The sequence below is a fragment of the Hordeum vulgare genome, chromosome 7H (genome assembly GCF_904849725.1).
Source record: "Hordeum vulgare subsp. vulgare chromosome 7H, MorexV3_pseudomolecules_assembly, whole genome shotgun sequence".
Taxonomy (NCBI): Eukaryota; Viridiplantae; Streptophyta; class Magnoliopsida; order Poales; family Poaceae; genus Hordeum; species Hordeum vulgare.
In genome coordinates, this window is record NC_058524.1 from 572,737,849 (window position 1) to 572,763,494 (window position 25,646).

Here is a 25,646-nt window from a genome sequence, read left to right on the forward strand (position 1 = left end):
ACTTCAAAAGGGGCTTTGCCCAAGCTCGATTGGTAACTATTGTTATAAGCGAATTCGGCGAATGGAAGGCACTTCTCCCAATTCATACCGAATGATATAACACAAGCTCGGAGCATATCTTCTAGAATTTGATTCACTCTTTCTACTTGACCACTTGATTGGGGATGGAAAGCAGTGCTAAAAGATAAGTGAGTCCCCATGGCATTCTGAAAACTTTCCCAGAAGCGAGAAGTAAAGATACTTCCACGGTCCGAGTTAATCTCCACGGGAACACCATGAAGAGACACTATTCGGGAGATATATAATTCTGCTAGCTGGCTAGCTGTTATACTCTCACGAACAGGAAGAAAATGAGCCACTTTGGAAAGACGGTCAATGACCACAAAGATAGCATTATTTCCTTTCTTGGTCTTGGGAAATCCGGTAATGAAATCCATGCTAACTTTATCCCATTTCCATTCAGGAATAGCTAGAGGCTGAAGGGTGCCAGCAGGCCTTTGGTGTTTTGCCTTAACTCGACGACAAACGTCGCAGTTAGCAACGAACTCAGCAATTTATCTCTTCATCCTAGTCCACCACAACCTCTGGCGTAGGTCCTGATACATCTTAGTACTACCGGGATGAATGGTGAGAGGAGAATCATGAGCCTCCTTAAGGATTATCTGCCTTAGATGTGGGTTCTTAGGAACCACTAAACGATTCTGGAAGAACACAACACCTTGATCATTTATGGAAAATTCTTTAGCGTTTCCGCTAAAAATATTCTCCTTGATCCGTGATATACCCTTGGCACGCTTTTGGCCAGCTATAATTTGATCCTTAAGAGTAGGCTTCGCCACCAGGGTAGAAAGGAATCCTTGAGGAACAATGTGAAGATTCAACTTCCGAAAGTCCTCATGGATATGTGGTTGACCTTGTTGTAGCATCAAATTGTTACAATAAGATTTACGACTTAGTGCATCGGCCATAACATTGGCCTTCCCCGGGGTGTAAGTTATCCCTAAGTCGTAATCCGAGATCAACTCAACCCACCGTCTTTGCCTGAGATTCAAATCCGGCTGGGTGAAGATATATTTCAGACTTTGGTGATCAGTGAATATTTCGCAACGATTACCCAAAAGGTAATGTCGCCAGGTTTTTAGTGCATGGACCATAGCTGCAAGCTCAAGGTCATGTGTGGGATAATTATCCTCATGTGGACGCAACTGTCGAGATGCGTATGCGATCACATGACGATCTTGCATGAGAATGCAACCTAATCCTTGTCGCGAGGCGTCGCAATAGATAACAAAGTCCTTAGAAAAATCTGGTGGTAGCAACACAGGTGCGGAAGTCAGGCGTCTTTTCAGTTCCTGAAAACTATGCTCACACTATGGTGTCCACTCGAACTTTTTATCCTTCTTGAGGAGTTCAGTTAGAGGCTTTGCAACCTTGGAGAAATTCTCGACGAAGCGGCGACAATATCTCGCTAGACCAAGAAAACTCCTAACTTGCTTAACCGATTCAGGTTGAGTCCAATCAAGGACAGCTTGAACTCTCTCGGGATTGACAGCAATACCCTTACCAGAGATTACGTGGCCTAGATAGGTCACTTCTGGTAACCAGAATTCACATTTTGAAAATTTGGCATAAAGGCGATGCTCTCGAAGTTTCATCAATACCAGCCTTAAATGCTCGGCATGTTCTTGTTCATTCTTCGAGTAGATGAGAATATCATCGAGGTATACCACGACGAATTTATCCAAATACTCCATGAAGATTGAGTTCATCAGCCGAGAGAAAGTGGCTGGGGCATTGGTTAAACCGAAGGACATAACGGTGTACTCATATTGGCCATAACGAGTAACAAAGGCCGTTTTTGGAATGTCCCTGTTCTTAATCTTGATTTGATGGTATCCCAACCTCAAATCCATTTTGGAGAAGACTGAGGATCCAGCGAGCTGATCGTACAGATCGTTGATCCTGGGGAGCGGATACTTGTTCTTAATGGTGACCAAATTAACTGGTCGGTAATCTACAACCATCCGATCCGTTCCGTCTTTCTTCTTGACGAAGAGGACGGGACAAGCCCAAGGAGAAGAGCTAGGACGAATGAAACCTTTGTTCAAGGCCTCATATAGTTGCTTTTTAAGTTCGGCTAGCTTCAGGGGTGCCATCTTATAAGGTCTTCTGGCTATTGGGATAGTTCCCGGAACAAGATCTATCACAAACTCTATATCTCTGTCAGGTGGAATTCCTGGCAGTTCCTCTGGAAAAACATCCAGGAAGTCACGGACTACCGGAATGTCTTCAAGTTCCGGAAGAGGGTTGGCATTTAGGGAATAGAGTTGGCATTTGGCAACTCGAGTAGAGACATTTACTATCTCACCCAAGGGGTGGGTAAGTTGGACATTTCTAGAGTGAGTATCAATCTTGGCATAGTGAGCTGACATCCAGTCCATCCCCAAGATGATATTAATATCCGAAGATTTCAATGCTATCAATGAGGCTAGAAAAACTAGCATGTCTACTAGAATTTCATTGTCATAGGTTATCCTAGAGGTTTTCCATTTACTACCAGGGGTTTGGACAACCAATGGGATTGGCATATCACAAAATGACATGTTATGCAACTGTGCATAACTTTCTGAAATGAAGGAATGAGAAGACCCAGTGTCAAAGAGAACGGATGCTGAGTGATGATTAACAAGAAGCGTACCCAGCATGACGTCGGGATCCTCTGCAGCTTCTTCTGCTGACACATAGTTCACACGGCCACGTGCAGGAGTTGGCTTCACATAATAAGCTTTGCCCGACTTGGCCTGCCCGACGGACTTTCCGGGTTGCTTGGCACCCACATTCTGAGGACACTCACGGGAATAATGCCCTGGTTCTCCACACTTGTAGCATATCACCTGGTTGGCACGTGGTGCAGCATTGCTAGCTGGACCACCATAAGCTTTTGCTGGAGGGTTGGCCTGATTCGTCTGAGGCGCCACGTAGGATGGCCTCGGAGTGTATCTTGGCGACAGAGAACTGTTTGGAATCCACAGCCTGCGTTTTGGAAACGCGGAACCAGAAGATGAGCCAAAGTCACGGGAGTGCTTCCTTGTGGCTTCGAAGTCAGTATGACCAGTCTCCGCACTGATCGCTTTGTTGACCAGGGCTTGAAAACTTGCACACTCATGGAGGCGCAGATCAGGACGCAACTCAGGGCTCAGACCCTTACGGAATCTTGCTTGCTTCTTGGCGTCAGTAGACACCTCCTCTGGTGCATAGCGGGCGAGGTTACCGAACTCGCGGCTATAGGCATCCACATACAACTTGCCTTGAGTGAAGGCACAGAACTCCTCTCTCTTTCTGTCCATCAGCCCCTCTGGAATATGGTGCAAACGAAAAGTTGCACTGAAGTCTGCCCATGTGGCCACTGGTTCAGCAGGACGCATAGCTTCAAAATTCTCCCACCACAGATTGGCGGGTCCTTCCAGGAAATACGCCGCGAAGGTCACCTTGTCGGCCTCAGACACATTCGCAGAGCGAATCTTGCGTGAGATGCTGCACAGCCAGTCATCAGCGTCGAGGGGATCGACGGAATGATGAAACTTTGGAGGATTCAACTTCACAAAGTCATTGAGGGACACTGCAGCATTCCTAGGCTGTCGAGCCGTATTCTGCTCAATACGCTCTAGCAGTCGGTTGGTCTCCCTTTTGTTTCTTTCTGCCTCAAGCATCACTTCTACCAGAGAAGGTGGGTGAGGCAAGTCTTCCTGCGATGCTTGACTACCCTCACCTTGCTCATGAGCAGGGGCACGGTTCAACCTGGTGAACACCATCCTGACAAACAAACTCATAGCTTAGACCAATATCATATCAATACTAGCTATGGATTAAGAATGTACTGAACACACGGAATGCGGAAATTAATATCCGAACAGCATGGTAACAAGAAACTGCTATATATACACCATGGTTCATACACACCCTTACATAGTTCAGTACACCCTTAACCGAAGAGCAAACTACTGAAATTGTGAAACTACTCATCAGAGGCTTACAGGCTTCCTATACATTATTTATCTAGGCCTCCGGAATTCATTTCACATTACTACCATACTTCACAAGTCACGCAGGATTGTGAACGTACGGCTACTACCATACTATCCTTCCGCTCACAGCTCAGGCATCCGCATAGAACATCTCATAGAGATTACCTCCATGACCTGGAAGCTCAACCTGCGGATCAGGAAACAATCTAGCCTGAGATCCCTGGGATCCATAAGGACACGGATGTGGGCTTGGTCCCCTGACTGGTGGTAAGAGGGGTCCCCGAAGAGGTGTGACTCCTCCTATGGCTGGCCAGTCAACGTGGCCGGAAGATGGCTCCTAACAGGGTTCAGCATCTCCATCTCTCCATACCCTGTCTGGACTACTGGTGCCAGCTGCGTCAAAGTTGTCCACAGACGGGCACGGGTAGCATAAAGCTCCATGCGGAGAGCACGAGCATCCCTGTCTCTGTTCTCTAGCATCTCAACAGTGGTCTGCAGAAGTGGATCCTCCATAGAAGAATCAAAATAGACTCCACTGAGGTATCCCCCCTTCACCAGACTGAGAGGTCGGAACATAGCAGAACTCTGAATTCTGCAGCAGTGCATGTCTCGCTCTCATAATAGTCAGCATTGAATAGGCAGCATCCTGTACTGCCATGTCAACGGTGACCCCCAACCCATAGGACCAATGGATTGGCTTCTCAGCTCTAGGGTAGTCTGGAAATACCCTAACAGTGCAGATGTACTGGCTCTGGTTGAAGTCTCGGTACTGTTCCTCCACTGTGTACTCGGGGTACCAGCGATAACCGCACACCGACATCACCCTGACCAGCATGGCCGTATGACCCGGTACATCAATGCACCTGGTCAGACGTACCACCTGACGAGAAGGACGGCCAGACATCTGTAAATAGAGAGTAATGCAAAAGCATTAGAGCTCTGAATGCAAAATTGTGCAGCATAACGGGTGTAAATGCTTAAAAACAAATTTTTGAGACAACCCAAAATGGAATAGCGTAACCACTCAACTATCAAGTTCCACTTTCTGATCATCAAACTTACTTCCTGCTTCCTAGGAATAAAAGAAACCCAATATCTCTCGACCCGTAGTCCTATAATCTACCAATCAGAAACACGAGCCTAGGAGAAGATGAGTAACCTAGTCCTTAATTCCCGCAGAAAAGACGAGGATGACGAGAATAGAATATCTTGAGAAGAGAACAAGAGTGTTAAGTTCCTTCCCACAAACAATTCCCTTATATATAACTAAGAAATTCTAGACTCAACTTCGACCAGTTTGGCTTAGTAATCCTACAGTCAGTCAGGCTCCGATACCAACGCTGTCGGGACCCCGATCCTAAGCCATAGGAATCCAGCCTGTAACACATCACATCTCTTTGTGGTCTCACGCACGGTTAACTCCACGGCTGCAGCCTTACCTTAGCCGGGACCGTTTGCGTCTTTTGACTCACGTATGCGATAGGTGTCGCTAGCAATCCAATGTCAAAGAACCCGGATCGACATGTCTAGTCATAAACCAAAGTGGCAGTTCCGCACAAGGACAGGCATACATGACCCAACAAAGCAGGTGTCGGTCATCAGCGAACGTAGACGAGTCGTAGAAAGCTATAAGGACTCCATTACATCGCGTGACATTTCCCCAAAGAGGACAGACACAGCAGCTAAGAAGGACACATGCCGGTCAACCAATATGTCTGGAGCAGTAGCGGACTACCAAGGCTCGTTGGATCACAAAGGGGCATTTCCTTGTAAGGAGTGCTACTAAAGTTCACGACTAGGTATTCGAACCCCACACATATCAAGTATGACACACGTACGCATGGCATACCGATATGTATAGATACATCGATGGCATCACAACATAGCCATAAACATACAACCTTTATTCAAGAGGCTCAGAAGAGCCACACACATAATATTACACATTAAGGGTCTCATGACCCATAATAGCAGTCATACAAATACAAGCGAGCGGAAGAGTTATAAATTGTCTGAGTACAGACAGTGCAACTAGAAGGCACATGGCCTGACTATACTACAGAGCCGACGTAGGGCCAGATCATAGCTGGGACACCAGCTACTCGTCGTCGTCGATGTCTACGAAGAACCCTCCATTAGGGTCATTAGCAACCTCTGCAACATTTATTAAGCAAACATGAGTACGCAGGTACTCAGCAAGACTTTAGGAGAACTAACTACTCATGCAAGGTATCAAAAGGTATTGTGGGGTTTCATGCGGAAAGCCAGCATTTGACTCGTGGCTAGACAACTTGCATTTTTAAATAATTTTGACAACTTGATTTCTCGCACACGAGTCCACTAACACCACAGCAATACACTATCGTGGAATCATTCCGTCTCCGTACGGAAATGCCGTCCACGACACTCACACTTATCTTGGCAATTTTATGAGTAGCCATTGAAGTTATCTATAAACAACATATGTCTCCAAGTAGTCCATATCCGCGGACGCGGCTATTCGAATAGATCTTAACCCTGCAGGGGTGTACTTCGTCACACACGCTCTCGCCACTTATCGCTATGTGCACGTCATGCACCTCGGCAACCTTCAAGCGGAAGCCCAGCGAGGGAGTCGGCCACGACCGTTAACCACACTAGTACCTAGTCCAGGTTTATCGCCTATCTGAGAGTAACCCGTACGGAAGTCCGGCCGAGGTTTCCACCAGGGCCTCAAACGATGTGCGCAGGGTTCCCAAGCCCACCATCCGGGTGCCACTTGGTACACCATGCCACTGCCTACCGCATCACGGTCCACCTCTCAGGTCAGCACCATGCACGGCCTCCAGCATTACTATAAACACCAGAAACTACTTGCAACTCCTGGACCGGGTGCTACGCGATTAATAGGCCGAGCGGGGTCATATTTCAGGGCCCAGCATGTGGTAGTATCTAGTCTTGGAATACATACACGGAACTCAGTTCCTAAGGACGGTTCCAATGAAACAACCCGCCATGTACTCCTACACAGCCTTTCACCGGTACCTTTACCAAATCAAGTTCAACACACAACCTTTGCTCACCGAACACATTCCACATTTCTGTTCATCTCCCAGATGACAGACCATACACAACTCTAAGCATAGCATGCATAGCAGGATAAGGCACATCATAGTTCAAGCAACTACCAGGTATGCTAGGTTGCAAGTTTCGGCTATTTACTGTGACAAGGTCAAGTCATGCAAAGGAAGTGGGTTCAACTATCGTGGCAAAAGCAGTTGAAGCATTTGATCTTAAATGCAATAAATAGGTGCAGGAGCGAGAACATGGGATTTATTGGGATGATCAAAAGGGTTGCTTGCCTTGTTGCTCAGAGGAGGAACGATATCAGTCAGACGGATATTCGGTGGAATCCGGGGGTGCGGAGCCTACCGAAATGAATGGCAACATTCAATAACAATCATATGCACTCAAAATGATGCATGAGCATGGCATGAGAATGCAAGGTGATAAGTTATTATTTTCAACATGTATTAGGTTTAGAGTTGATTTGAATCACATTCAAATAGCAATTCAAACGGGGTATTCTCGGATACCGTTTTAATTGATTCGACCTGATGCTCACATCAACTTAATGTTAACATGCATGAAATGTCATGTTATGGTACTGATTTGTAATTAGGGCAGTGTGTGATCATTGTATTCATAATGAAATTTGAACAATTTTCCAAATTCCATTTAAAAAGTAATTATAAGAATTGAATTATTCCTTATTCCACAATTTAGGGTTCTGTAACTTTTTCAAACATAGTTGAAAATAGCATAATCAGAATCCTTGAATTTTTGTGATACTTTTTCATATATAAATTATTTTCATTGGAGTTACAGATTAATTTCTATGATTTTTACAAATTTTAGCAATTTCCTGAATTAGTTTTATACTGGAAATTCTATTTATTGCATCGGGCTGACGTCAGCAGGTCAGCCGACCTGTTCAGGTCAAACCTGACAGGAGGGCCCCACTGGTCAGCCTCTCTGGGACTAATCCCGCGCTGACCAGCCCTAACTGAGGTTTGACTTGGCCTTGGGCCCACTTGTCAACGAGTGATTAGGTCACTAATCTGCTGGGTTAGCTTGCCACGTCGACCCCCACCGGAGGGTGGTCGCCGGCGACCAGGCCCGCGGCGGAGGGCTCGCCGGAGGCGACCTAGACGGCGCTGCACAACACCAAAACGCACGCAGGTTGCAGCTACAGCATGCTCGCGAAGTGGCCGATCTGGCAGGACCATCCGGGGAGGCTAGGGTCGCCGGAAGAGGCGTCGGCGACGAGCCGGAGCGGCGGACGAAGCTCGGCCTTCTATACGGGGCGGTTCTAGGGCACGGGGAGGGCAGCTGGCGGGCTCGACACGCTCCTGGAGGCTCCAGGAGCTCGAATCCTAGCTCGGGCGCGTGGATCGGTCATCACAGCGACGGCAGCGACATGGCCGGCGGCGAGAAGCTCTCGACCTTGGTGGGGAACTAGGATACGATGCACGGGAGAGCGTGGGGTGAGAGGGAAAACGACGACGAGCTCACGGCGGTTCCGATGGCGCTGAAGAGGGGCTCGGGGATGCGCCGGAGGAAGCGAATCGACGGGAGAGGTCCGGCGGCCGGAGGTGGACGGCGTTGCGGGCGTTGCAGGGCTCGAGGAAGCTTCGGCTTCTGCAGAGATGACCAGGGCGACGAGGCGGAGCTAATGGCGTGCTCTGGGAGGGGATCCTAAGGCTAGGGGCACGGGCAGCTCGAGCTCGAGCTCGGCTCTAATGGCGGCAGCAAGGAGGAGGAGGAGATCCGGGAGGAGGAAGAGAACCGAGGCGGGGAATGGATAGGGGAGGCTCTGGGGAGCTTATCCCCGTCGTCGCCAGCGCGAGGCGGCGGCCAGGAAGGCACGCAGGTGCGTGGCCGCGCCGGAGGGGGCGGCGGCCACCTCCTGCTGCCTACTGGCGCGAGGGAGGGGATGAGCCAGGGATGGGCCGGGCCAGGCTTAGGCGACAGGTAAGTTTTTTCCATTTTCTCTGTTTTTGTTTTTTCTGTTTTGCTAATTATTGTTTTGCCAATTAATTCAGCTCCAAAACAAAAAGTAAAAAACTATTTTAGACCTCCTGAAATATTTGTTATAATATCCCCAACCATTTCCAAGCTTTTCAACATTTTTGGAAAATTATAGTTTCTGATTTCAAATTTAAAACTTGAAACCAGTAGCCTTTTTCATTTATTCAAAAAGCTTAGGGTGTCAAGAAAATAGTTTTCTCCAATGCTCATTTACTTTCATGATTTATCAGAAAGTTTGAACATTTCTTGAGGCCATTTTGGGTTCATTGATTTTGAACTAGTTTGAGATTTCCTTTAATTGAAATGGTGGCTAGGGTTTTGAGTTTTTCCTTTGCCACTTTGTTGCTTTTGTTGAAACTTCTTAGATGCAAATGCAAAGAAGACATGAGCACAATGCTATCTTGCTTAAGGGTTAGGGATGTGACAGTTGCCCTTCATAATGGCTCGGTGGACAGGGGTGGAATAGTGGCGATTAAAGGTTGGCGTTACTGGTAACGTAAGCCTTAAATGCTAGTTACGGTGTATGAAAACGTATGACTGTTGCCCTCCTGGAAAGTTACGACGTACAGAGTGGATTCCATTCAGTACGTTAGATATGCTCCGAGTGGATCGTCGCCGACTGGATGATGTGGGCGTCTTTAGTTCAGTCGGAACTGTCTAAGGGTCTTGTCCTCTATGAAGGGTAGTCCTTGGATTGGACCTATAGGACAGACCTATGACCCTACCCTAGGACTATAACCCCATCAGACACATCATTACTTCTTTCTTACACGCTTCATCGAGGGACCACCTAATCTGGATACACCACGCTCTCTAGCTCTTCTTCAAGAGGAAGTTGCACATGGTGAGTTGGGTGCACGCACTCAATACAAACGCATCCGAGCACCGCGCGCTACCATGCCAAACATCCTGGTTTCCCCACTAGTACAGCGAGGCCAGCAATTCCACTCGTTGGGGCTGAAGGTCGGCGCGGTACTAAAGCAGCAAGGGAGAATTCAGACAGCTCCAAGGTATTTTCCCTTTGCACATTCAAGCGTGCCCGAGGACTCTGATTTAAGTGCGGAGAGCGCTGGGGCAAAGACCACACATGCCCATCCATGGTTCAAATGCATGTGGTAGAAGAATTGCTGGCATTATTTGCAACACGGGAAGCACCAGGTATTGCCGAACAGGAGCACACTGAATCGGATGAGGATAACCTGTGCACGATCTCGAAGCACGCAGTGAATGGATTACCGGACTGGGGGTGATACAATTACACGCATGGATTCAAGGGCAGGAGGTATCACTACTAATGGATTCAGGGAGCTCTTCTTCTTTTGTGGATCATCGTTTGGCCACCAAGTTAAATGGAGTTTGCAAACTGAACAAAACGTGCCTAGTCAAAGTAGCGGATGGTGCAATGCTGATGTGTGACAGCTTCATTTCTCACTGATCAGGGACATCACAGGGGCATTAATTTGTTACAGATTTCAAGCTGATATCCCTTGGTGCATATGACCCATCTTGGGCATGGATAGATTGAAGAAAAACAGCCCTGTGCATATTGATTGGGGAGCACAACACATGACAGTCCATACGGACCACGGTGTGGTGGCACTTGAGGCAGTGCCTAGCGAGCAACACCAATGCTCTGCTATTTCATCTCAAGAGCTCCTATCAGCATGCAAGAAAGGCTCGTACCCTATGTAGTTAATCTAAATGATGTCACAGAGCAAGGAGCTGCATAAAGATCTATTCCGGTGGATATTCTGAGAGTGCTTGAGCAGTACACGGATATCTTTGAGCAACTGAAATCGTTGCCACCTCTGCGTGCTTGCGATCATAAAATTCCTCTCAGGAGGGAGCTCAACCAGTCAACTTGCCCCCATATAGTCACAAACCAGGACTTAAGGACGAGATTGAGTGTCAGGTGAAGGAGTTGTTGGATGCAGGCATAATCAGAAAAAGCACCAACATTTTCTTTGCCAACTTTGCTAGTAAAAAGGAAAGATGGCACGTAAAGATTATATGTGGATTACACATGTCTGAATGCGGTGACAATTGTTAGCAAGTACCCAATCCCGATGATTAATGAACTGGTCGGCGCCCGCTGGTTCCCCAAACTGGAGCTGCGCATATCAGATTAGGCTGGCAAAGGAAGATGAGTATAAGAGCATGGTTAATAATACAGCCAACAATCGGCTATAAGGAGTTGTGATGTCATATAGAACCAACCTAATAGCCGGCATATACAATAGTAAGTTTTAATTGTGTACTACTTTAGTAGTAGCTGGCCCACCTTACAATCTCATAAAGTGTCTTGGGTCTCGTGCTGCAGCTGGCTACTCACCAAGAGCTCGTTTCTCTTCTCTCTCCTCCTCTCTCTCCTTCAACTAAGCAAAGATATAATATTCTAATTCTTATAGTCTGCTTATATCACCTTATTGTACTTGCTTTAAAACAACATTCATGACACATTCTGATAAGTGGGAATATCTGTTCATGTCGTTCGGTTTAACGGCTGCTGTTGGTGTCAAAACTGGCGAATTTCGGGCACGGGGTTTCGAGTTGTGGATCTTGGATCGATGCGTTTTCACGGTACGAAGGAGAAAGTGTTACCTAGGTTCGGGCTCTCTTGAAGAGGTAAAATATTACGTCCTCCTTGATTATATTGATGTGTATGAGGACTACAGAGTTGATCTACCTCGAGATTGTACGAACTAAAACCCTCGATGAGTCAACCTGCCTATGCGGATGAAACCCTCTGGTTTATACAACCGACCTCCACCCGGGGACAGATGCACCGATCTAGCCTACTCAACTTGGACGATAAGCAAGTCTTCGGAGTTGTCCTTGAACATGAGGTCGACACGCAGTCCGGTCTTCAGCAATACGGCCCATTAGGTCGGCCTCTAAGAGATGGGCCAACCGTCCGAGGACCCCTTTGTCCCGAACTCCCTCGGTAGCCCTCGAACTAGCATCCAACGCCGATGTATATGGTCTTTGGCAACTCCTTGTATCCACGGTAATTGGCTTGCGAGGTGAGTTCCTCTATCCCTTCTAATTCGTAGAATGACAATTTAGTCATTAACCAGTTCTCGATCATCAAAGCGTCGCTGGGCCAGCGACCTCTAACCTTTTCGCCCGAAGATCGATAGTGGCACTCGATTCCCGTGCGAATTAATAAAGACAAGCAATCCAGCAACCCTTTACAGAACCGCTCCTCGTAACTGAGGGAGAACACACCCTTTTAAGCAGACCAAATCCGTCCTTGGGTGACAATCACCTTCCAAGCACCACCAAGAAACCCTAAAGCTTCAGCGCCCTGAGCCATGACGGGTTCCTCCTCGCGACCCTTTGGCCCCCTCCTAGGAGACCGGGCAAGCTGCTGTGTTTCCCTGCTCCAGTTGCGCAACCTTGAAGTACAATGGTATCTTCCCACGTCGGTTCTTGCGCCCACTCGCACTCGATTGACCTCCGCAAAAGGCGAGGCCTTCGCAGAGAATTTCCCTACCCCGCAAAATGGTGAAACGATATGCTTCGTCTCTTTCCTGCTGAGAGGTATGGGCTTTCCGGTCCACCCCTTCCTGAGGGGCTTACTGGAATTCTACGGGATAAAGCTTCATATTCTCACCTCTGGCTTAGTCCGTCACATATCAGGCTTCGTAGCCCTGTGCAAGATGTTCTTGGGCTGTGAGCCCCACTTCGATCTATGGAGAAAATACACCTCCCTCGTTCCTCGAACTAGGGAAAGTCAATTCGGGAAGTGTGCGGAGCCGAAGTGTGACGTATAGCCGGTACCGTTTACCCGGTCGGGACCCCAAAGAAAGAAACCAACGAGTGGTCTTCGGAAGGTTCTATATTGAGGGCATTCCCTTATTCGGCCCAGTTTGGAGGGGTCTTCCCGAATATTCCGAGGTTCCCTTAAATAAGCGGTTCAGCTCGCGGCCGTATAGTTCCTCCCAAGAAGAGAGCCCCGAAGTAAAACGCCTAGACGCCAAGGTGAGGTTACTTGCTCACAACGGGCTAACAATCATTGAGGTGATGGCTGCGGTAAGTACCCGGTGTGTCCAACCACTTCAACAGCGCACGCACCCCTTGTGGCGCTATAACGGGACAAGCGACACTACCTGTTCCAAACGATAGGGACCGGACAATCCAAAAGCCTTAGCAGTTATTCTGGTCGACCTCTTCAAGGGGGGAAAGAATTACAAGCTTGACCAAAAATCAGTTTGGTTTCATGCCTGGGAGGTCGGCCATGGAAGCCATTTTCTTGGTACGACAACTTATGGAGAGATATAGGGAGCAAAAGAAGTACTTGCATATGGTGTTCATTGACTTGGAGATGGCCTATGATAAGATATCATGGAATGTTATGTGGTGGGACTTGGAGAAACACAAAGTCCCAATAAAGTACATTACCCTCATCGAGCATGTACGATAATGTTGTGACAAGTGTTCGAACAAGTGATGGCGACACTGATGACTTCCCGATTAAGATAGGACTGCATCAGGGGTTAGCTTTGAGCCCTTATCTTTTTGCCTTGGTGATGGATGAGGTCACAAGGGATATACAAGGAGATATCCCATGGTGTATGCTCTTTGCGGACGATGTGGTGCTAGTCGATGATAGTCGGACAGGGGTCAACAGGAAGTTGGAGTTATGGAGGCAAACCTTGGAATCAAAAGGTTTTACACTTAGTAGGACTAAGACCGAGTACATGAGATGTGCTTTCAGTACTACTAAGCATGGTAAAGCATGGGGTTGTTAGCCTTGATGGGCAGGTGGTACCTCAGAACGACACCTTTCGTTATTAGGGGTCAATGTTGCACAAGGATGGGAATATCGATGAATATATGAACCATCGAATTAAAGTCGGATGGATGAAGTGGTGCCAAGATTCTGACATTCTATGTTACAAGAGGGTGCCACAAAAGCTAAAAGGCAAGTTCTATAGGACGGTGGTTCGACCCGCAATGTTGTATGGCGCTGAGCGTTGGCCGACTAAAAGGCGACATGTGCAATAGGTAGGTGTGGCGGAAATTCGCATGTTGAGATGGATGTGTGGCCACACAAGGAAGGACTAAATCTGGAATGCTGATATACAAGATAGAGTTGTGGTAGCGCCAATTGAAGAGAAGCTTGTCCAACACCGTCTGAGATGGTTTGGGCATATTCAACGCTGGCCTTCAGAAGCCCGAGTGCATAGCGAACGGCTAAAGCATGCTGATAGTGTCAAGAGAGGTTGGGGTAGACCAAACTTGACATGGGAAGAGTCGTAAAGAGAGATCTAAAGGATTGGAGAATCACCAAAGAACTAGACATGGACAAGGGTGCGTGGAAGCTTGTTATCCATGTGTCAGAACCATGAGTTGGTCGCGAGATCTTATGGGTTTCACCTCTAGCCTACCATCAACTTGTTTGGTACTAAAGGATTTGTTGTTGTTGTTGTATCTTGGGGTCTTCATAGTAATTTCAAAAGAGCTCAAATTTCATGCCTCCAATGACAAGAGGAGGGATTTGGTTTAGCACAAAGCCTGTGGATGCAGTCACTTCTGCTTGAAACTTGCAAAACAAGCTTCAAGTGTAGAAACCAACTGCCTAACGCTCAATATTGTACCTTGAGTAAAGCGGGGTTGTGGTTGCTGCACAAATGAAAGCTTGATTTTCCTCACAGTCTAGCGTAGTATCTCGTAGCATCTCATTTTGTTCCACAAACCTTCCCACCAAATCTTGAGGATTAACAAATGTCTTGAAGTAGGATTTGAGCCCCTTTGATCTCCCAGTGGTGCTTGTAAAGGGGAAGAAGCACTTCCGGAAGAACGGGGAACCCAGGTGTGACGGGTGCGCCACATGTTGCAAATATGACTATTCTTAACTAATTCGAAGCAATGTATCATATGCTGCCAATTCTCCTCAAATTCATCAAATGTGTCAGAATCGTTGATGCACCTGTAGAAAGCCTGCTCAAAAACCTCTTCCCTACTCATTATCCTGCCAACCTTCCCACAAGCTTTTCTCTGTACATGCCATTTGCAGCATCTATGCACCGTGTTAGGCAAGACTTGAGATATGGATGTTTCCATGGCCTTTTCCTCGTATGTCATAATGTTCAATGGGTGTTCATTGTTCATTGCAAGCAAAAAGTTCTAGAAGACAGACTTGAAAGTTTCAATATGTTCATTTGGTAGCAATGCACAACCAAGCAGCACCATTTGCAAATGGTTGTTCACTCCAATAATTAAAGCAAACAGCATGTTGTATCTATTTGTATAGGATGCCATATCAAAGAAAAAACAATCTTTGTACATAGGGTACAATGCCCTTGTCCTCCCCTCCACCCAAAACATTCCTGTAACAGATTTCATATCCTTATCCACAAATTTTTTCATAGTAGAATTGAGGATTCTCACCTAGCCGCCTCTTAAAATACTCAATTGTTGAATCCATGTCCGGGTGATTTAGGTTTTGGCGCAGCTTTGACACGACATTTGAAACATCCCCCTTCACATATGATAGTATCATGTGGTCTCCGCCGTGCACCCTTGCAAGCATCCACATGCACGATGAAGTTGAGAAGTTTACATCATTCATGGTCATTATGAGATCATATCTTCTTCTAGAACGTTGCGGTGTGAGCGGTAGTACCGTACAAGATCGTGTTGTGGCATTAGGGGGGGTGTGCTCCGCAACAAAGTGTGATACAAGCAACTTGTTTCCCCTGATTCCAACTATCACCTTAGCTTTGCAACCATATCGCAGCAGCCGATTCTTTTGAGGCTTGTTTGTAACATCCATTCCGAACCAACTATCTTTGCTAGATGAGGTTGCACCCATTGATAGACCTTCCGAAACACTGCTACTACCACCTTGGCTTCCTGGCTTACTGGCTGCCCTGTGTGGACACACTGAAAAACCCTCTTGATAAGTGTCGTAGGACCTTTCTTTTGGCTGTTTGTAGAAGCGCATATGTGTATTCCAAATCCATTCTTGAAGGCATATTCATTGTAGAATGTTTTAGCATCATCAAGAGTGTCAAATTGGATGCCAACATAGGGTAAAAGTGGTTGTGATGAAATCACTTCATCCTCTTCATCACCATCATACATATCAGCGTTTGAGTTGTGTCCAGCATTTGAATTCATTATTGGATTTGTTCCAAAGTCATGTGCCACATGTTGGGGAACGTCGCATGGGAAACAAAAAAATTCCTACGCGCACGAAGACCTATCATGGTGATGTCCATCTACGAGAGGGGATTTCCGATCTACGTACCCTTGTAGATCGCACAGCAGAAGCGTTAGTGAACGCGGTTGATGTAGTGGAACGTCCTCACATCCCTCGATCCGCCCCGCGAACCGTCCCGTAATCCGTCCCACGATCTAATGCCGAACGGACGGCACCTCCGCGTTCAGCACACGTACAGCTCGGCGATGATCTCGGCCTTCTTGATCCAGCAAGAGAGACAGAGAGGTAGATGAGTTCTCCGGCCGTGTGACGGCGCTCCGGAGGTTGGTGGTGATCTAATCTCAGCAGGGCTCCGCCCGACCTCCGCAGAAACGCGATCTAGAGGTAAAACCGTGGAGGTATGTGGTCGAGCTGCCTTGGAAAGTTGTCTCAAATCAGCCCTAATAGCTCCATATATATAGGAGGAGGGAGGGGAGGCTTGCCTTGAGGCTCAAGGAGCCCCAAGGGCTGCGCACCAAGGGGAGGAGGAGTCCTCCTCCAATCCTAGTCCAACTAGGATTGGAAGGTGGAGTCCTTCTCTTCCTTCCCACCACCTTTTTTCCTTTTCTCTTTGATTTTTTATCTATGGCGCGTAGGCCCTTCTTGGGCTGTCCCACCAGCCCACCAAGGGCTGGTGCACCACCCCCAAGGCCTATGGGCTTCCCCGGGGTGGGCTGCCCCCCCCTGGTGAACATCCGGAACCCATTCGTCATTCCCGGTAACTCCGAAAACCTTCCGGTAATCAAATGAGGTCATCCTATATATCAATCTTCATTTCCGGACCATTCCGGAAACCCTCGTGACGTCCGTGATCTCATCCGGGACTCTGAACAACATTCGGTAACCAACCATATAACTCAAATACGCATAAAACAATGTCGAACCTTAAGTGTGCAGACCCTGCGGGTTCGAGAACTATTGAGACATGACCCGAGTGACTCCTCGGTCAATATCCGACAGCGGGACCTGGATGCCCATATTGGATCCTACATATTCTACGAAGATCTAATCATTTGAACCTCAGTGCCAAGGATTCATATAATCCCGTATGTCATTCCCTTTGTCCTTCGGTATGTTACTTGCCCGAGATTCGATCGTCAGTATCCGCATACCTATTTCAATCTAGTTTACTGGCAAGTCTCTTTACTCGTTCCGTAAACAAGATCCCGCAACTTACACTAAGTTACATTGCTTGCAAGGCTTGTGTGTGATGTTGTATTACTGAGTGGGCCCCGAGATACCTCTTCGTCACACGGAGTGACAAATCCGAGTCTCGATCCATACTAACTCAATGAACACCTTCGGAAATACCTGTAGAGCATCTTTATAGTCACCCAGTTACGTTGCGACGTTTGATACACACAAAGCATTCCTCCGGTGTCAGTGAGTTATATGATCTCATGGTCATAGGAACAAATACTTGACACGCAGAAAACAGTAGCAACAAAATGACACGATCAACATGCTACGTGTATTAGTTTGGGTCTAGTCCATCACGTGATTCTCCTAATGACGTGATCCAGTTATCAAGCAACAACACCTTGTACATAGTCAGAAGACCCTGACTATCTTTGATCAACCGGCTAGCCAACTAGAGGCTTGCTAGGGACGGTGTTTTGTCTATGTATCCACACATGTATATAAGTCTTCATTCAATACAATTATAGCATGGATAATAAACGATTATTTTGATACAGGAATTATAATAATAACTATATTTATTATTGCCTCTAGGGCATAATTCCAACACCACATACCTTTGTTGAGCTGTTGTCCCATCATTAGCATCCTATGAAAAAGCCATCAAAAGTACATCCATCCATCAGTTTTTAACAATATGCAAATGCTCCATAATATAAATATCTAATTATTTGTTACATGTCATTAACAGTTTGAAGCATGGCATTACCAGTTTTACATAAGTCACTTTCATTATTTTTGTTACTTTATTTGTAGTTCAACATCCTAAAATAATCTTCAATATGAAAACAATGGTTTCTGAATTTTCTTATTCAATAATAGTTTTGACAACAATCTCTCGTATTGCAACGAATTGTTTTCATTAGTAAGGGTGAAAACATCAAAGACATCACACCGTTTAGGTCTCGTAGGAACACAGACTGAACTTTTTTTAACATCAAGGTAGGAGACTGTTTAGTTTGTTGTGTCAATAGAGCATAAACTGGACCTTTTGACAGGGACTTTCTAAATTTGTAATGTTGAATTTTCTGAACATTTTCAACACACACATCGCACGCTGCTATTTTTAAGGCTGATTTTTTGAATTTTTTGCAACACCCTACTGATTTTTTTTGTGAGCAGAGACTACCATGTGCAAGTCAAAAAACCAAGGAATCACAAGCACTGCTTCATATTTTACACTAGAAGGTTAGTTTGCGGAGTGACGTTGCAACACAATATCGGTTTATAGAGGAACTCATTCAATTTGCAGAGGAACTGTAGGTCGGATTTTCTGGAAAGGACATTGATGGATTTCTGTAGCTCGATCCATCGGAGCTTCGAGCAAAAATGGAAGCAAGCATGTATGTGTAGATGTGTTGCGTCATGGATGATCCAACCAATCAGGGGCGGCTCGAGTATTGCGAGGCATTGCGGGCGAGGGAGATCTGGCCGCGGAACGGGGGCGGAACGGCAGCAGAGGGTGGCAGGCGGGAGGGTGGGTGGGGGAGGGCGGAGTCCTCGTGGGTCGCTGCCCGCGATCCGCGGGGCTCGGGTGGGGATTTGTCTAATTTTTTATCGCTTCAATGCACCAAGTTGAATGTTGCGAAGGTTGACGATGAGCTGCTGCGTCCCGACTTAATCAGACGGTGGAGACTGGTTTGATCGGACGGCTACCGAGGCGGTTTATGACTGAAACAAATCCATGGGTTGATTTATAGGAGCCGTCAAAATATATGTAGCACGGCACGATTATACTAAAAAACGGGGCGGCGGTCCATTGGGCAGCACGGCACGATTTGCCGTGGCCCAAGCACGATGGGCGTGGATCGAGCAAGCACGGCCCAGCCCGAGTCTCAGGTTACGGCGTATTGCAGTCCTGTGTGTCAGACTGTCGAGGGCCCTCTTGCTCGCGGTGAAAACCGAGCGTGACGAGTAGTATAGTTACCGCTCGATTAAAAATTTCTGGGTATTTTGGGTGAGAGTGACACGTCCTACATGAATGTTTGGGTCCTCCTCCTGTCGGAATTGTTTTGTTCCTCACGTGCAGAACGAACGTGTCGTCCTTCCTCTGTTAGAATAATCTAAAGCCGGATAAACTTCCCCTCCGCAATGGTCCAGATTCACAGCTTGTCCATGTCCAAAGCCCACTTTGGCCGCCTTCTCCTAGTTCTGTGCCTCCTCATCCCCACACATGAGCAAACAAACACAGCAACCAAGTTCTGTTCAAGGCTAAAAGGAACGGGCTAATTATAGAACTTGCATAAGTACGTACATGGATCGATCCCGCGTAACAACAGACACAAATGAAAGAATGCGATATGCATGCTACTACTACGGTACGTACTACATTTACATCATCCGACAGTGCTCTGATGCGCGCGCTTCCTTGGTTCTCGTAGACCGAAAGCCGAAACCAAACACATCTCATGGTTCATGCGTTGTTCTTGTAAAGCTGCTGCAGCTGGAGGATCCCATTCTCATCAGCGGAGCTTGCACTCGGCGGGCACGCCCTGCGCCACCCGCTTGGGGTCGGTGCAGTAGTTGTAGATCATGAACTTCCTCTGCACCCACCGCATGCGGCGGTACCCCATGCCGCTGAGCTCCTGGTTCCACCAGCTGCCGCCGCCGGCCGCCGAGGCCTCCATGGTGCCGGCGGGGCAGCGCTGCGCGCCGCCCGACATGACGCAGGCGTCGGCGTTGAAGTTGCGGAAGGAGGCGACGAACGGCGCCTTGCTCCAGTCGGTCTTGACCCGGCCGCCCTGCGTGGCCCAGTCGTCGGCGTTCCACAGGCTCGCGTACAGCCGCATCGGCTGGCTCTTGGGGAACGACACGCCCCGCGCCTCGTGGTTCTTGAAGTCCCTGATCGCCGTGCCGTCCACCGCGAATCTGCACGCCCGTCACCGAAACCCTTCACGTCAGCGACAAGCCCAAACACTCTGTCTCCAGAGCGGAAGAAGAGAAGAAAAGGATCCGTGAAGGCAGCGGGAGGAGGCTTTACATGACGTGCTGCGGGTTCCAGATGATGGAGTAGGTGTGGAAGGCCTTGGTGGGGTCGAACCAGAGGCGGAACTGCTGCTCCCGCTGCCCCTGCCCCTGCGCGAACACGTTGGTGTGCAGCGTGTAGGGCTCGCCGGTGACGTTACCCAGGAACTCGAAGTCGATCTCGTCGTGCGCCGTCCCCTGCGACGACAGCTGCACATTCACACACGCACAGGCCAAAAAACCATCAGCTTCCATCACATACGGAGACGGCAACGGCGAGTAACCGAGAATGTACGCTAGTGAAGCTTACGTAGAAGGTGGTGACGGTGCCGGCGGAGTTGCCGGGGACGAGCTTGATCTGCATGTCGATCTTGCCGAAGAGGTACTCGCTCTTGGACTGGAAGCCGGAGCCGGAGGTCTTGTCGAGCGTGAGGTCGAGCCCGCGGCCGCCGTCGACGACCTTCCCGCGGCCGTCCCCCCAGGACATCTCCGAGTCCTGGAAGAAGTTGCCGGCCCGCGCCACCGCGACGAGGCACGCCATGGCCACAATGCCGAGCTCCACCGTCCTCATCTCGCACCTCGCTCTACTCTATCGATCTTCCCTTCTCGCTGCTGCTACTACTCAGGGAGTGAAGTGTGGGTAGCTGAGCTGAGCTGAGCTAGGAGGAGGTGGATGGATTGGTTGGTTGGTTGATGGATATTGGATGGATTGATCGGGCAGTAGGGTGGCGGTATTTATACGGCCGGGGGGTTGGGTTGGGTTTGGACAGGCTGTGGGTGTGAGTGGCGTCCAACGGGCAAGTGCGCTGCACGGCTGGCGCGTCTGCGGTTTACGGAGGGAGTAAATGGCGTTGCGCCGTGGAGCGGGTGGTTTCGGGGGTCGGGCGCGGCGGGCAGCTGGAGGCACCCTGGATCCAGCGTCTCCCCGGGGGAGGAGTGGTGGGGCCGCGCGGGCGACTTTACTTGACCGCGTCCATCCCAACATCCATTCCCATCGGCGCCGCGGCATCCGAGAAAGCGGGCGGGCGGGCGACGTGACATCGTGCGGCCCGGGACGGGCGGGTAGATGTGGAGGAGCGCCCCCGGGTAGATGGGCGTGCGCAGCTTTTGCGCAGGCTTGGATGGCGCTTTTGCTCGCCACTCCTCCGGCACGGGCCGTGTGGGCAGTGGCTTTACAGTTCATGGCCTTCTAGATCGGCAGCTCGGGCAGCTGCGGGGTGCGTGATCCGATCCGGCCGTGGCATGTGCGGGCAGGTCTGGGGTGCCGGGGAAGGTTCGTTCGCCTGGTTTCCCCCTTGCCGAAGCAACGGACTTACGGACGCCGGGGCTGGCTGGCATGGCATGGCACTATGCCAGTGCCGGCCTCCCGTCTAGTAGGGCATTCCAGATCTCCGGTGCTTGTGGTGTACCGCAACTCAGTGGGGGAAAACTGGATCCGGCGGACGGATGCAGATGGTGAGTGGTGGGCTACGGTGCATTTGCGTTCTGTATTTTGAAATGTCTGGAGGCCCGCATTTCCTGGTTGGGAACCCGATGAGTACAGTATGATTCTCCAGTGCTCTGATGGACAAGCTGTCGTTGGGTACGGGTGCCCTGCCCTGATTTGGACGCCTCTGCACGACGAGCGGACAGCCTCGCATTTGGACTTGTCTAGGCGGGGGACACCAATTTCAGGTCCTTTAATCCTTACCCTACCCTCCTAATGCATGTTGTAGTAGTATGTCGTATAGCAGCTGGTGACATGCTTCAAAGCTCAAACACGTCCCACTTGACCCTAATGGAATCAGCGCATGATGGAGTATCACACTAGTGTATGGCCCCGGTTTGTACAGTCCGTCAAATTTCAATTAGGAGATGCATGTCTGCACATTTCATCTCATTGTGGAGAGTAACTAAAATTTACTAGTCTATGTTACTATTTTCATAATGGCTAATGTTACAATTTAATAAAATAGATGATTTCATTTATTGCTTTATAGAGTCATTTTATATTCAAACATGTTATGTGATTTAACATAATATGCTACTTTATTTGTATCTTTTCTCATTAACCACCTGCAACATCATCATTTTTGTTTAGAGCAACTTCAACTCGTGGATCCCAAACGGACGCGCATCTACTTTTCATCCGCGTACCGACACATTTTCGATCCATTTTTAAGTCTGATTTGCGTCGGCGCACACACGAGACGTGCGGACGTGCTGCGCGCCAACTACTTCCCCTAGCCCACAAGTCGATGGCAAATCCTCCACCATTTCCCTCCACTTTCCAAAACACGCCTCCCCCTCCCACCCCCCCCCCCCCCCCCCCCCGCGCTCCCCGGCTGCTCGCCTTGGACGAGGACCTCGATGCTGCCACCGTCCTCGCCTCCCTCACCTCGTCCGGCATCACGAGCACACTCTCCCGCAAAGGTAAGTCTCGCGTCCCCCGCAAGACCACCACCGCGCCCAAGAAGAAGAAGAAGGAGTTGACGCCCGAGGAGCAGGCTAGGGAGTCGACGAAGAGAAAGAGTCGAAGGCACGCGACGGACACAAGGGATGAAGCTGTGGCCAACGCAGCCATAGCGGCCGCGACGCAGCGGGAGGATACCGCTGCAACTGCTACACGTGTCGCGGCGGCAATAAGGGAGGCGCTTTTGTGCCTAGGGTTAAATCCTGGCCAGCACGGGCTCGTCACCGCCGCCGTGGCCATGGCCAGCACAGGCTCGTCTGCATTCCCTCGGATGGCGTTACCAGAGTCGCCGCGCGCGTTGAGGACTCAGCCGATCCCCGGCTTTCACATCTACCCGCAAGCCTCCCGCCTCTCCGAAGAATACTCGCCGGAGGTGAGCCTGATGGCGCCATCCACGCCCGCGCCCGTGCCCATCAACCTCAACGCCGAACCAGTAGCGACTCGCTCGTTATTCGGTGGGAGGAGGAAACACGCGCGGTAGATGCCACCCGACATGCTCTTCGGTGCCCGCAACTTGTTTGACGGAATGTCGACGGTCGTCCATGACGAGAGAGCCAGCCGCTTCATGCAGAGCATCATCTTCGAGGGTGCTCCGGCAGTTGCAGATGGTTCCATCGTGGTTGCAGCTGGCTACAATCCTGAAGAAACCCAAAGCAAGGACGGTTGAGGCGGGTCGTTCATGTCGTCGACCTATGACCAAGCTGGCATGCAGCCCGCCTTCGTGCAAGATCAGGTCGGCCTCAACCTCGATGACTTCCCGCTCCACCACGTGTTTTCGGATGACTACGATCTCGAGGAAGAGGATAAGGTGGATATCCACGGGGAACCATTGTTCGAGAACGAGCTCGCCACCCAAGCCACCGGGGTGCATCCCAAGCGAAAGAGCACACGGACGAAGGCATACACGACGGCCAAGGACAAGCTCCTTTGTGAGCGTTGGAGGGACATTGGGCAAGATCCCAAGGTCGGCACCGAACAAAAGGCATCGACCTTTCGGATTTGTGTCCATCGTGAGTTTCCCGAACACAAGAAAATTCCACCGTACCAAATGCAAAGCACGCGCGAATGGGTGTCCATTTCGAAGCAATGGAAGGTGATCCAACAAGAATGCAATAAGTTTTGTGCCACTTACGAGAGCATCAAGGCACGCCCCATGAGCGGCATCGGCATGCAAGGCATGGTATGCATCCATACGTCCTTCTTTATTTTCATGTTCATTTGCTAATATGCTTGCGTTTAATTGGAGGGATTCAAGGTCCAACACGAAGTCAAGTCCTTCAACCTTTCTCGTTGTTGAAGGATCATTGAAGCTGAGGAGAACTTCGAGCTCCAATATGCCGCCCTCACATCGCATGGGGGAAGGAAGTCGTGGAGGAGGTTGGGAAGGGTGAGAAGGCACGACCGTGGGAAAAGACCAATTCCAAAAAGGAGGACAAGCGGGATGCAGCGTCGATCGTCTCGATCGCAACCGTGAAGGACATGATGAGTAGGAAGGATTCAATGAAGGAGAAGCGCCGACAAGACAAAGAAGAGCAAATGAACGCCTTCATGGAGATATAAAAGGAGGAGACTTGATATGAAGGCGGAGAAGCAAGCCACGGTGCTTGAGATGGAGGCGGAGAAGCAAGCTAAGATGCTAGAGATCGAGACCGTCAATGCCAAGACCAAGGCGAAAGAAGTGCTCTCGCTACCATGATGGGGGGGGGATCATGAAGGTGGATCTGAACACCGTGTCGCCAAGGAAGAGATCATGGTTCGAGAAGATGCAGGCCGACATGTTCAAGTTTAACGACGAGTGATTTATTACGTCAAGTGCCATACTTTTTTGTATGCCGACAAGTGTGGTCGCATGACCACGACCGCGATGGCATGGTCGAGCTTCCGTTCTTTTTTGTGTGCTGGCATGTGTGCCGGTTGTTGGCAAGTGCATCAACATGAGTTGTTTCATGAAGCTCGCATTGTATATCGGTTGCTCACATGGTGTCGGTATGAACTTTGGACGAAGGCATGATCGTTGTCTTAATCTACTTTTTAAATATGTGCATGGACATAAAATGTAAACATGAAAACACTGTCAACTCAAATCTTAAACACATCGGATGTGATTCAAACGAACAAAAGTGTCGTCCGTATGGATCGACGGCGCGCTGGAAGGTGAAGCTGTCTACGACGTGCCACGACGTCTGTTCCAGAATTTCATACTAGTACCAAGAGTACCACAGAAGCTGATAAACAAATGCTGGTATGCGGCCATTGCCGAGCAGGCGTGCATGCAATGCATTTGCGCGTTGTACTGCCAAACCGGGACTGCTGCGCCCAATGAATCCGAGTAAATTATCCACAGTGGCAGCAGGCGGGCCGGGGAGGACACATCGGCATCAATGGCGGGTGGCAGGTGGAGCAGCGGGAGCCAGCTGGGCTCCTCGCCGCTGCTGCTCTACTCATCATCAAGTGCATGCACTGCTAGTGCCGCTACCACCTGCCCTGCCCTCCAATCCGATTCAATCCAATCCTGCAGCAGTACTACCACAGCATTGAACCCAGCCCATGCCTACGGCGATCATCACAACCTTCCCAAAAACAGGCTGTCCCTTCGTCCAGGAGCGCTGACGCCAGCCAGACCAGACCAGACCTACCGACACGAGTCCGGCGTCGCGAGGTAGGGGACGGCGAGGACTCGAGAGGATGGATAATGGATGGATGGATGGATGGATAGATGAGGAGG

General features: G+C 49.2%; 1 protein-coding gene across 1 annotated transcript; it reads right to left on the bottom strand.

Annotated features, from left to right (window-relative positions):
- Window positions 1–19,709: 19,709 nt before the first annotated feature.
- LOC123410684 (xyloglucan endotransglucosylase/hydrolase protein 22-like) lies at window positions 19,710–21,196 on the bottom strand. Its single transcript, XM_045103624.1, has 3 exons — window positions 20,780–21,196; window positions 20,486–20,679; window positions 19,710–20,373 (listed from the first exon to the last, which is right to left on the bottom strand). The coding sequence occupies exons 1-3, from the start codon at window positions 21,038–21,040 to the stop codon at window positions 19,968–19,970; spliced, it is 861 nt and encodes a 286-aa protein (XP_044959559.1). The 5' UTR covers window positions 21,041–21,196; the 3' UTR covers window positions 19,710–19,967.
- Between the last annotated feature and the right edge of the window lie 4,450 nt (window positions 21,197–25,646).

What these genes read in the sequence shown, in the direction of transcription:
- LOC123410684 (XM_045103624.1), bottom strand. Translation starts at nt 21,040, where the DNA reads ATGAGGACGGTGGAGCTCGGCATTGTGGCCATGGCGTGCCTCGTCGCG. An exon ending in GCACCGTCACCACCTTCTAC is followed by an intron (nt 20,680 to 20,779) that starts GTAAGCTTCACT and finishes GTGAATGTGCAG; the next exon opens with CTGTCGTCGCAGGGGACGGC. An exon ending in TGGAACCCGCAGCACGTCAT is followed by an intron (nt 20,374 to 20,485) that starts GTAAAGCCTCCT and finishes ACGGGCGTGCAG; the next exon opens with ATTCGCGGTGGACGGCACGG.